At 37.7% G+C, this 13,330-nt stretch overlaps 1 protein-coding gene across 1 annotated transcript; it reads left to right on the top strand.

Moving 5' to 3' along the window:
* Window positions 1-2,347: 2,347 nt before the first annotated feature.
* Window positions 2,348-12,875, top strand: def6c (DEF6 guanine nucleotide exchange factor c). Its single transcript, XM_016496001.1, has 13 exons — window positions 2,348-2,525; window positions 3,895-4,035; window positions 4,430-4,612; window positions 5,686-5,913; window positions 6,162-6,308; window positions 6,400-6,508; window positions 6,592-6,809; window positions 8,798-8,905; window positions 9,571-9,737; window positions 9,809-9,959; window positions 11,786-11,869; window positions 12,001-12,091; window positions 12,237-12,875. Exons 1-13 carry the CDS (start codon window positions 2,430-2,432, stop codon window positions 12,395-12,397), a joined length of 1,884 nt encoding a protein of 627 aa, XP_016351487.1. The 5' UTR covers window positions 2,348-2,429; the 3' UTR covers window positions 12,398-12,875.
* The last annotated feature ends 455 nt before the right edge of the window (window positions 12,876-13,330 follow it).

Raw genomic sequence — 13,330 nt, 5'->3', positions numbered from 1 at the left:
ATCATATCACCGTTATTGAAAAAAAAGTATATCGCGATACATATTAATATTTAATTATTGTCCAGCCCTACTAGGTCAGCTGTCAGTCTGGGGTTTGTGTATTAAATTATATTATATTATATATCAGAGCTCTGCAAGAAATAATTAGTCAGGTAACTGCATGTGATATGAAAGTGACATTTGGCATTATAACATAGTTCAAGGACTGTTTTATCTAACGCCACCTGATGTTATAACACGGGCATTATTTATTCTTCCACATTACTTGCGGTCTAAACTGAGGTTTTAAGATCGCCAGCAGTAACTGTCCCCTCCCAGCTGGTGCATTTAACTCAGTATTCAGGTTGTGTCTCAAAATCGAATTATTGTCCAGCCCTACTAGGTCAGCTGTCAGTCTGGGGTTTGTGTATTAAATTATATTATATTATATATCAGAGCTCTGCAAGAAATAATTAGTCAGGTAACTGCATGTGATATGAAAGTGACATTTGGCATTATAACATAGTTCAAGGACTGTTTTATCTAACGCCACCTGATGTTATAACACGGGCATTATTTATTCTTCCACATTACTTGCGGTCTAAACTGAGGTTTTAAGATCGCCAGCAGTAACTGTCCCCTCCCAGCTGGTGCATTTAACTCAGTATTCAGGTTGTGTCTCAAAATCTAACAAGCTGCCTATAGACAGCATTTTGGGCATCACAGAAAGGTTTCCAGTCCTCAAATCTGCGGTAAAGCGTTTATGATGCGCAAAATGTTAAATGTATGTGATTTGAATTTGACATTTATGCTGAACAACTTAGCAATTTATACTGAACCTGGAGTCCAGCTCAGCTCATATTACATTATATATCAGAGCATCAGAGCTCTGCAAGAAATATTTAGTCAAAGTCAGTTAACTGTATGTGATATGAAAGTGACATTTGACATTATAACATCATAGTCCAAGGACTGTTGTATCTGATGTCACCTGATGTTATAACTTTAGAGTTGGAGGAAGCTTCTGAACTATAATGTGGAATTTTATTTTTACACGTCTTTCACACGTTAGTTTCCTCTTATATACTGGCCAAGATAGTCTTGAGGAAGTAAAACTCAGAGGTGCACTTATAACTTGCTTCATATATTATTCTTTAGATGGACTTGGAAACTTTCCCTCTAGTGGTCTTTTAATTTACTTTTGCTGCTTTTATAATGTTAGATGACCATGAGTCAAGAACAGTATCTGGATATTTATAAATTAAGATGATTAAAGCCAATATTGCAGAGTACAGTTTCTCTGACTTCTTAAAGTAGCTTTGTAAGTCTGAACAAAACATGCAGTACTAGCAGATTCACTCCCACCTGAGCTGCATGAGTGAACCTTGACCAGAGATAGAAGTGCTTCCACTCATTACTTTCACACCCACAGAACACTTAACCTCACTTAGTTAACCTCATTCACATGCTGCCCTATGCACTGCAAAAAATTAAATAAAAAAAGTGACTCTTTCTGCAAGATTTTGTATTCTTGGAGAAAAAATATCATTATACAATCCTTGTGCAAAGGTACATCGTTATGCCACAAGCAGATCATTGAATTATTCACGAATCACGAATTATTCATGAATCATTCACGACTGAAACAAGTCATTAAAATTGTGTCTACAAATATACTAAGATATTGCGCAGTGTTGTTAAGAGTCATAAACGTTTTTGAAACACACACAACTGCAGATATCATATTTTATCACTCTGTTTTGACTTTCATGAAGCTATAGAAAAAAAGAAAATATAGCCTAAATAATTTAATAGTTTTACTTACATCATTTTACTGTGATGGCTGATTCGTTCATTTCGTTGGAATAAAATATTCCAGTTCTTTCCTCCACAGAACTGCTCATTCAGGTAAAATAATTGATATGTTTTCTATCTTTATCACAATTTGTAGCCATTACCAATTAATAGAATCATATTACGCTTATTGAAGTTGTAATTTCATTGCCTTCTAAACAAAAGGCTACTTAATAAGAATTGAGAAGTTTTGTTGATTGTGGTACTTTAGGCCTAAATGACACCTTGTCAAGTAATAACATGACGTTATTTATTCTTCCACATTACTCACGTTCTAAAACGAGGTTTTAAGTTCACCAGCACTAACTGTCCCCTCCCAGCTGGTGCGTTTTATTCGGTACTCAGGTTGTGTCTCAAAATATAACGAACTGCCTACCTAGACAGCATTTTGGGCATCATAGACGCGTTTCTGGCTGCGGTAAAGCTCTGCTTGGAACGCGTTTACGATGCGCAATATGTTGCATGCGCCTGTGTTACCCACAATGCTGCCTAGGTAGGCAGCTCGCAAGGTTTTTAGGCACAGCCAGCGTCTCAGTTCCGCAATGTAAAGCGGTATCTGTCTCAGAATGTAAGCAGGATGTGTCATTACTGGCGTTATGGATCTACAAAGCGAGCTGCTGAAGTCCATCTGGTACGCGTTCACGTCTCTGGATGTAGAGCAGAGCGGAAAAGTGTCCAAGTCGCAACTGAAGGTCAGACCACCTGTGTATCTTTGACTTGACGTGTTTCAATGTGTTGAAGTGTCGTTTTCTTTAACTCTAGACACTACATTGGTTACTTTTGTATTTTATATGTACAGTGTAATAATGTTTTCTACATTCTTGATGGGTAAATGTGATGTTTTATTATCAAGAGTTTGATACTGTTGCAAAGAAAGGAGCAAAAGTCCAAATAGTCATGCCATATCAAACGCACACACATACACACACACACATTGACACGTTATCTAAATGGGGACATTCCATAGATATATATTGTTTTCATACTGGACTAGTTATAAAATACTATAACATAACCCTGACTCACACCCTAACCCTTAAGAGAAACAAAATACAGCATTTCTATAATTAAAATAAATAAAGAAATATTGTGTCAGATTTAGCTCACTTTTGGTAGTTATTTGTCACCAAAATAGGGTTAGGTGAGTACACACACACCCTGATGCAGTAATAAATGATCTCAGATAGTCTTAAAGCTTATTTCTTTGTGCCATTTGTTTTAATGGATATTGATGGGGGAATTTAATAGCATCACTGGTTGGTGAGCTTGAAAAGAAATACCAAAAGACACAGTCAGTATGTGGACAGCTTTGACAGTCTTTCTCATGTTTAAACATGTCCTGCGTGAGCCCTTTGCTTAAAATTTCAGCATGAACAGACATGCATCCGGACTTGTTAGATCTTACACAAAGCATTTTTGCAATTGCCTGCAAATTTTTGTGTGTAAAAACTATTATTGCACATAATAAAAAAGTCATTCTGCTGATTGTATGTCACATGATATCAGCACAACGTCCCTTTAAAAAGGCTTTTAAACCGTTTTTTTTCACAGCTGAAGAGTGACTAAATGACAGCAGGTCAGGCCATTTCAAAGAGCTAACTTCACTTTTCACAGCCATTTTTGCAATTACTTCAATACCCAACAGGTTTCTAGGTGTTTTTTTGTGGATGTACTGTATAAAGTCAGTTCCCCTCCAGTTCACACAGATATCCTAGCATAGTAACCACGAATTAACATTGAATATGCATATGTTCTATGAATGTTTGACCAGAACGTGTTTTTGACTGACAGTATTAGTCAAATTGTCGTATCATTCTAAAATATTTTGCTTTAAATATGTGCTTATGCTGTCTTCAATATAAATGCCATTTGGTCTGTTGTTTTGTTATTGATTTGTTTTTAAGTGTGTACATCTTTTTGGGGTCACTTTTAAGATAACTGGTAGCTCAGTTTTATCTAACACACTAGGCTGCTTTCTGACCTCTTGTGTGTGTGTTCTTGATTATCTGTCATTGCGGCTACCAAGATATAAAACATAACACATATGTGTTTCTCCACTAGGTTCTCTCGCACAATCTCTATACGGCACTGAATATTCCTCATGATCCTGTGGCGTTGGAGGAGCACTTTAAGGACAATAACAATGGGCCTGTGTCCAACCAGGGCTACATGCCCTACCTCAACAAATACATCCTGGCAAAGGTCTGGTAACTCTCTGTCATCATTTAATATATTATCTGCAAGTACAGTTATACTTTTAAGATTTAAAGTACACTACAAATGCATATTCAATATAATTAAGCATACTTCTTTTTCAAAAGGGTTTACTCACTCTCATGTCATTCCAAATCCATATGACTTTCTTTCTGCCATGAAACACAAACTGAGATAGTTAGAAGAATGTTCTAGTCACTCTTTTCCAAGCAATTATAATGAATTGAGCTTTTAAGCATCAAAAAGGATGCAAACGCTCCCTTAAAGTACAGTATATATTACTTTTTTAGATTTCTGCTTTTGTTTTCCACACTAAGCCATAGACTGAAACAGTGTTAGGCAATGCTTTCTTGGCTGTTGATAGTGTTTTATTAATTTACAGGCCACAGAGGGGACGTTCAGTAAGGAAACCTTTGATGAGCTGTGCTGGACGTTGACATCAAAGAAGAACTGCAAACCCAGCATTCAACAGGGCCTGTGTTCACAGAAAGACTGCTTCAAACTCTTCTGTCTGTTCAACCTGCTCTCTGAAGACCGTTACCCATTAGTCATCATTCAGCCGGAGGTGAGTGAGAGAGAAAGAGGGGCAGATGCAGAGATAAGACATAGTTGCAAAAAAGCATAGCTGAAATGATACAATATAACCAGACTCTGGCTGAAATTAAAAAAAATTTAATATGTAAATCTCATAAAAATATGTATGTAAAGGTAAACAATATCAGACTAAAGCATTCAGAGACTGGACACCATCTAACGCCGGTTAGACTTCCACACTATTGGTTAGAGTCCACACTAACAAGTTCAGTCTGTTCTTCATTTTGTGAACAAAGCCGTTTTATGATGCTTAAGTGAGAGTTGACACTTAAAGCAAGACTGTAAATGTGAGAATCTAAAAGTTGGTTATTCAGACAAAGTTGAAGTGGTCTGAAGCTACAGTATGGTGTTGCTTTTTTGTTTTAAGGAAGGAAGTGACACGAGGAATGGAACTTCATATAGTGAAAGTGGGTTGATTTCCTGATGATAACACTTGTCAAAAGCACATTTTTAATCAAGTAACCAAATCTAAGATGTTGTAACTTGCATTTCTTGTTTTTTTGTCATCTGTATTCTTTCATCTCACCCCCATTTGGTTCTCTTCAACATATAACAAATTAAACCCTTTGAATTCACTTTGTATGGGTGAATCTCATGATAACAAACATATTTGTCATAAAAATATGTCATATTTTAACAAATAAAATGTGTTTTTCCTTAAAGAAAATTAAACCTATCTTTAGTAATAAGATAAAATTTAAATACATTATATTTTAATTCATTTTATTTTAAATGTAAAATATATTTTATTTTACTAAAATAACAAAGTAAAGTACAGTTTATTCAATTAAATTGTGTTTTATTTATTACTCCCACGCTATATCCCAATTGTGTTTTATTTTATTTTATTAGTGGGAGTAATGGTAATTTCATAATGATGATAATAATAATAATAGTTTTTTTGTGAGATTCGTCAATAAGTATCTTAAAATAGACTTTAGATTCAAACGTTTTACCAATGCACTTGCTTTAATAGCTCATATGTTGCAGATGCTAATGTGCCAACCCAAAGTAATGAATGCTCTTTTGCCTCTATTAATTTAGTTAGAGTACCTGCTGAAGAAAATCTCCAGTGCAATGAGCCTGGAGTGGGACGGGACGTTACTGGAGGAACTTTTGTCCCAGAATGTTACTCTTGAGGACGGCATGTCAGTGTGGGAGTTCCTGGAGCATTTGAGTGCTGGCCAGCTTTTGCATGTTGAGAGTAAGGAGGCCTTCAGTCTCGCTGTGGACGATGTTTTCATGGAGATGTACCACAACATTATCAAGAAGGTGACTGATGCTTTGCGTGCAGCGCACTAGGTTGATGCTGTATTATGTGTTACCTCATGGGAATCCTAGTAAATGAATACAAATAATCTGCAACTCAACATATTACTAACACTTAACATCGGCCTAATGTTTGATTCTTGACAGAATAGTCCTTCCTGCATTGTGTAAGAGATGGCATGTCATTGCCATAATCATTTACAATGTTTTTAGTCCCATTCTATCTGTTTCATATTTGCTTTATCCATCAGGGCTACCTGTTAAAGAAGGGGCACGTTCGCAGGAACTGGCAGGAACGCTGGTTTGTTTTGAAGCCCAGTAGTGTGACATACTATGTCAACGAGGACCTGAAGGAAAAGAAAGGAGAGATCCTGCTGGAGGAGAGCAGTGTGGTGGAGGTTGATCAGCAATAACTGTATTCCACTGTAAAATAAAAATCATCAATGCATTAGGCCTCATAACGTTCTCATTTCTCGTCATTACACTCAGAATCTCCCCGATAAAGAAGGGCGACGCTGTCTGTTCTGTGTGAAGACTCCCGTCAGGACCTACGAGATGAGTGCTTCAAACGTGAAGCAGAGAGTAGACTGGGTACAAGGTAAGGGCCGTACATACAAATAACACTGCTACTTTCTTGTCAAAGTGTCCTAGTTTCTTGAACGATGATGTCTCGTTTTATAGCCATGCAGACAGCATTGAGATTGAGGGCCGAGGGGAAGAGCTCTTTACACCAGGAGCTGAAATTGAGCAGACGCAAGCAGAGAGAAGCCCTTCAGAGAAGCCAGAGCAACCAGAGCAGCCACAGTGAACCCATTGCAGTTGAGGCGCCGCAGCACTCTGCTCCAGAGCAGCAGGGGGAGACGGAGAGCTTGGAGCAACACATCGAAAGCATCATTCAAGTAACTGACGGGGAGCAGGGCAAAAGGGAAATGTTCGAAATAGCATGCTACCATATTAATCTTACTGTATCTACAGCATACAGTTTGTGTACTGTGCACATTATGCGAATTTTGATCTGCCTACATTTCCTAAAATGTGCAGTATATAATATAGCAATGGTTTTCAACCAGGGGGCCTCAGCAAACTTCTAAGCGGGCTGAAAGTATTTTAATTAAAACATTACATTAAAAAAGTAATCAGTAAAAAAGTTTGAAAACAAGCAGCCTTGTCAAAATTACAGCATTCTGTTTCATTAAAATGTGTTGCCACACTACATCCGCTTCTTAAAACACATTTTTTAACACATTCATGCACTTGCATTACTATGACAAATTCATTGACTGAAAACAGCACTTTGAATAAAGCAGTTGCATGACATTGTGATGTATTTAAGGGGATATCGGATGAAATTTTCGCTTTTTTTTTGCATTTAGTTTCTAGGGTGTCTGCCAGCTCCGGAAACCTGAAAAGAAAACACGCTGCCAATTTGTTATGGGCTATCTGAGTCAGAAACTGTCTTCCAGTGAGCTGTTTCAGTTTGCAACTGGTTTCTATGTAGATAGCTAGAAATTTGAATAAGACCACCTCTGAGCCATATAGGGATATATTCATGTGTCTTTTGATGTCATGCCTCATGGAAGAGAGGGGAGACATGCACCGAAACAGGTCGCTGTGAGCAGAGCTGTTTTTGACAGGGTAAAAAGAGTGTTGTTTTACATGACCACTGAAAAATTTTAAGTAGGATGACCATACGTCCTCTGTTCCCTGGACATGTCCTCTTTTTGAACCTAAAAAATGTGTCCGGCTGGGATTTCTAAATCGCCCCAAAATGTCCGGGATTTGGCTTTTGCTTTCTACAGTTGCCATTCATTGTGTGCGTTTTTGTATTAAAGCCCTGCACGGGACTGTTTTCTGAATCCCGCTCCCAATTTCTGACCATCACCGCCTGCTTCCGCAAACATTCTAATTTTGAATGAATAATAATTTTCGCGCATCAATATGCGGAGCATTTAAATCACTTTGGATGCAGCTTGTGTTGGATGCAGGGTTGCCAAATGCGCATTTTTACCACGCAATTGGGCTGATTTTAAACTGTTGCAGCGGGTTGACTTTCTCCCGTGGGTTAAACTAAAGTCCCTTTTCTATAGTCTTTGGTTAAACTAAGCTTTGAAATATTGCATAAATTACATTTGACTGAAATGCTTGAATTAAAACATTTTGCATTAAACCTATGATAAAACTGTGTTAGATGTTAAAGGGGTCATATGATGTTGCTAAAAAGAACATTATTTTGTGTATTTGGTGTAATGCAATGTGTTTATGCGGTTTAAGGTTAAGAAAATATGTTATTTTCCATATACAGTACATTATTGTTGCTCTTCTTTCTGAAACATGTCAATTCTAACAAAGCTCATCATTCTGAAAAGGGAGGTGTGCTCTGATTGGCCAGCTATCCAGTGCGTTGTGATTGGCCCAATACCTCAAGCGTGTGACGGAAATGTTATGCCTTTACCATACTGTGATGCCCTGTCCGGCCGGAGCGACTAGACAAAAACATTAAAAAAAACATTTATGCACCAAGAGCTTGTAACACTCCAAAGAGAAAGGACAAATTTAAATCGCATCATATGACCCCTTTAAGTTTCGTGAAGGAATACCACTGGTAGGAAGCCTTTTTGCTGTGTTACCATCAATCTGCAAAACGGTGTATGTATATTAGGTATGGAAATGACAAATTTTGAGTTTTGATATGGGATATGGTCATTGCGCTACTGTTTTTATATGTTTGTGGTTATGTAATGTGTTCTGTTTCACATATTATTTTTAAAAAGTAGATGGTAGTATAGGCTATGTACTGTGCAGTATTCAGTAAAAAGTTTAATTCCGAACTTAGCTTGTGATATTTTGTCTTAAAAATTCTGAGCATGTGTTTTTGTTTGTCCCCCAGAAACAGAGGGAGGTGGAAGCAAAGCGTAAAGAGGAAGAGAAGCAGGAGCGAGAGAAACAGCAGGCAATACAGAGAGATCTGGAGAGACAGCTTGAAGAAGCTAAAGAGGTGAGACAGAGAGAAAAGTTTTTCTGTTTCCTTAAAATGTGTTTTCACACTACACCCGCTTAAACACATTTTAACACATTCATGCACTTGCATTACTGTGACAAATCCATTTACTTAAAACAGCATTTTAGTACTTTGAATAAAGCAGTTATATGACACTAGCCGAGTTTCCATTACCCTTCAAATTGTGCAAATTGAAAATAAAGCTAATGGAAACACGTCAGTTTTGGAAAAACTCCCATATATGGCAAAAAGGTTTTTATGCTCGCATGAGGTGGTTTTTCAGGCAATTCGAAAACGGAATATATCACAAAACTGCAATGGAAACAGGTTTTATTTTCGCATTTAAAGGTAACCTGGCATATGTAAAAGTCACATGATCATTCTTTAATGTACTATAACCTCCAAGAAACATCTCGTATGTGGCCACTCTCAAGTATAAAGGGCTTTCCTTGCCATTAATGCTTGGATAACCCCGTATTTACACTGCACACGTGACACATCTGTGGTGCATTATGGCTCTGACATGGTCACTCTAGTCAATGCTATTATTATTATTTTTACTGACCCCAAATATTTGAACGATATAAATATTAGTCCTTCAGACGGGACATTGTAGTGTTAGAGCATTAGAAACAATATTGATTAAGTTGCTGATTATATAGGCCAAAGAGAAGATGACAGTTACATTGACTGCGATGGAGAAGGAGGTGCAGCAGCAGAAGAAAAGGATCCATGAATTAGAGCTCACACAAGTTAAACTGGAGGAGGCTCTCAATGCTCAGATTCACGACCGTTTAGAAGAAGACAGAATCCGACAGGAACTGGAGAGGTACAGCAAATTTCATATTATTTCATTTTGTTCATACCTTTGCCAACACACAAGGACATTATACTTTATAGGCAACTTGCAGAGGAGCAGAAGAAACTGGCAGAGCTTCTCCTCCATCAAAGTCAACTGGAAACTCTTGCTGTGAGGAGTCAGGAGGACTCTTCCACCACAACACCTCCCATCAGTCAGCAAACAGAAGAGAGCTGTCAACACAACACAGAGGTGAGAGACAAATGTGTGGAGAAATAAAGAGAGTAAAGGGAGAGGATGTTTTATAGGGTTGGTTAAATCTGTTTTTTGTTCCATTTAATATTATATTAGCAAAACATTCATAATTTACAGTATTTTTACGTGATCCTTTTCATTGCCTCTCTGATTCTTACAATCAAAGCAGTAAATCAAAGTTCTGTCAGGACCACTATCATCAAAGATGATTGACAATTAGCATACAGTTTGGATTGGCGGTATGGTTCTGTTCTGGACAAGAACTCCCTGCGCCTCCATGCAGCCTAGCATGGATGAGAGCAGGGAGAGCTGCAATAACCCCCCAGGGTAAACAGAACAGAACTAACATAAATGTATTGCAGATATTGTTAAAGTTCAATCATTTTTGTACACATTTTAGAATTAGTCTGATTCAAGGAGAATCAGAAGGCTTAATCCCGACTGACAGAGGAGGAGTTGGGGATGGAGGAGCGTAATTAGCTATTGAGCAATGCGAAAACTGCTGATAATACTGAGGGACCTTATATATGAATGCTTAGATAGGTGTCGTATTCCCATAGGTAGATGGGGATCAGCTGATGGTCAGCTGATGCGAGCTTGACTAACGTGACCTGCCAGAACTAACGCTACGCTTGATGTCATTACTGTCAGAGAGCTGCCTGAACTCAACAACCCTCTCTATCAGGTTAAAAAAAGATGATTATCGTCAACACTGTCATAACAGACAGCTTCATTCACTCCTTCAAGTGGACTACATTAGTAGAGTAATGTAGGGAATAGTCAATGAGGTGTAATTTGGGATACAGCCTCTGTCTAAATGATGTCGAGTTAGCATTGGTAACTGTCAATGCTAATGAAAATAATCAAGAGACTGTCTGTTCGTTTTCAACCGACTGACTCATTTTTGTCTGATTTGAATGGTTCTGTTTGGACACAATGTCTCCAATCAAACAAAATGTGTCCATCAAGCCCTGTGTGATGACCTGTAGTACTGATAAAAATATGTTAAAAGAACATTCTGGGTTTAGTACAAGTTAAGCTGAATGATTAGTTCAAGCAAAAATACAACCTTTTGTCGTCATATACTGGAAAAATTAATAAAAAATCACATTTGCCCTTGGCTGTGACCCACCTTAAAACATTTTTGACGTTTTTGAAAGTCTCTTATCCTCACCAAAACTGCATTTATATGATAAAAAATAGAGTATGGTAATATTTTTAATAATAAATATTGCTGATAATACAGTACAATTCTATTTTAATATATTTTAAAATATAGTTTATTCCTGTGATGACAAAGCTGAACTTTCAGCAGAAGAAGCAGTTCACATGATCCTTCAGAAATCATTCTAATATGTTGATTTGGTTAGCAGTTGTGCTGCTAATATTTTTGTGGAGACTGTGATCATTAAAATAAAAACAGCATTTATTTATTTATTTTTTGTAAAATTGGGTCTTTGCCATCACTAATGATCAATTTAATGCATCCTTGCTGAATGTTTTTTGTTTTTTTTGACTTACTGACCCAAATTTTTGAACAGTGTCATAACACACTGTATCACATCACACAAGTTTGAAAATGGAGAAGTGTGAATGAGATTTGGACCAAAGGTTTACTTTTGGGTGAGTTATTGCTTTAAAGGACAGTTTTGCTACTGTATCTTTAAGATTTCTTCATGTAAATGCCTTTTTTATAATTGACTTGTGCCTGCGTAGTTCACACAGTCGTGAACATTTAACACAAGCATTGCTTAGCTGGACCGCCCCTGTTCTAATTACAGCTTGTTTAGTAGTTCATTAACAAACACCTTTTATTGTAAAAGGAGGTACCTCTCCATGAATCGACTTCCACTGCAACACCACCCAACATCCAGCAACCAGAGCAGAGCGGTCAGCACAACACAGAGGTGAGAGCCTAGAAAAGTATGGGTCTAACGGAAAAGGGCCATTTGTGCTACATACTGTAAATGATGCTTCAAATCATGCCCTATTACTTTAAGTTCTGACCCCATGCCATATTCTATGTATTTCTATACAGAGAGAATTGCTGAATCAGTCTACTACCACTCAGATGCTGAAACACTGGAAGATTCAGCTTAACCGCCTCATGAAGCCTATCACACCAGGAGGTAAGATGCAATGTCAGTCCCAGAATTTTTATGACACAAGTAGTTTTCAACTGTCACGTGAATATGAAATAAACAAGATAAGTTCCGTTTGATCATATATAAGCAATCATAAACAGCAGTTTTTTATTTGTCTGCTCATTTACAGACAAAGTTGAGCATCTGCCAGTAAAGCCCACCTGCCCCAGACAGGGCCAGGCCCTCACCAGCACAGAGTTCATTGCTAAGGTTCAAACAGGCATCAGCCCAGAAAAAGGAAATGGTTACAACCCATCACCAACACAAGAAGAGGAAGAACAGGGTTCCTAAATCTGTGTCCTACATCTGTATATCTATGATAGATTAGATTATACATGTTTTGTACAGCTGGTTTGCCCTGTGTGTTAGGCTGCAGGTCGAAGTCTTATTTTATTATTTATGTACATAGTAATCAGCTTTTTATTATATAATATGCACAAAATGAGTAGTAAAAATAGATCCAGGAGGCGTTGCACTGTTTGATGGCAGTAGTCAAACAGATGTTTTAACTCTTTGAATAAGTGGTTGTCCATTTCAAGTTTCCCTATTGGCAAAGAAAATATAAAAAAATATTTCAGGTGCTTCTGCTGTAATGAAAACTTTTGTGTATACAGAAACTAGGAGTTGCAATATATTAATATTTATAATATTAATCATTAAAATTCCAGAAGTCTTATCATTCATTATCTGAACGTTTTCCAGCATTTACATTACAAATGAATTAACATGACTTTTCTAGTCATGTGTGTGTGTGTGTGTGTGTGTGTGTGTGTGTGTGTGACCAGAGACACTTCTATTTTTGATTTGTTTATTTTCAACATGTGCCCTAATTTTATGACCGTTACACAAGTCATCAAGACAAATACTAGGGCATAATTATAGTCCTGAGCACCACTTCCATCATCCACCTGGCAAAACAAACAGCATATGTGGAACTAAATGAGAGAGACACCAGATCTAAGGCTTTAGAAGGCCATCTGCATGCAGCCAGAGCTGAAGTTCAAACCCTGACTCAGCAATTCTGCAACAGTAAAGAGGAGCTTAACATGGCTCAGAGAGAACTGAAACAGTCCTGCCGACTGCGCATGGACTCACGTAAAAGACAGCCTGCTGAACATCACACCACCAGCAGTGCACGCCCCTTCACCCCTGTACACAGCTACGAAAGTCAGCTCCCTGAAAACTTCTGCAGCTGCAGAAGGAAAAAGTTTAATTCAGGCGACC

The sequence above is a fragment of the Sinocyclocheilus anshuiensis genome, unplaced genomic scaffold (genome assembly GCF_001515605.1).
Source record: "Sinocyclocheilus anshuiensis isolate Anshui unplaced genomic scaffold, SAMN03320099.WGS_v1.1 scaffold538, whole genome shotgun sequence".
NCBI classification, from domain to species: Eukaryota; Metazoa; Chordata; class Actinopteri; order Cypriniformes; family Cyprinidae; genus Sinocyclocheilus; species Sinocyclocheilus anshuiensis.
The sequence above is the reverse complement of the archived record's forward strand: the minus strand, read 5'-3'. Positions and strand labels throughout refer to the sequence as shown.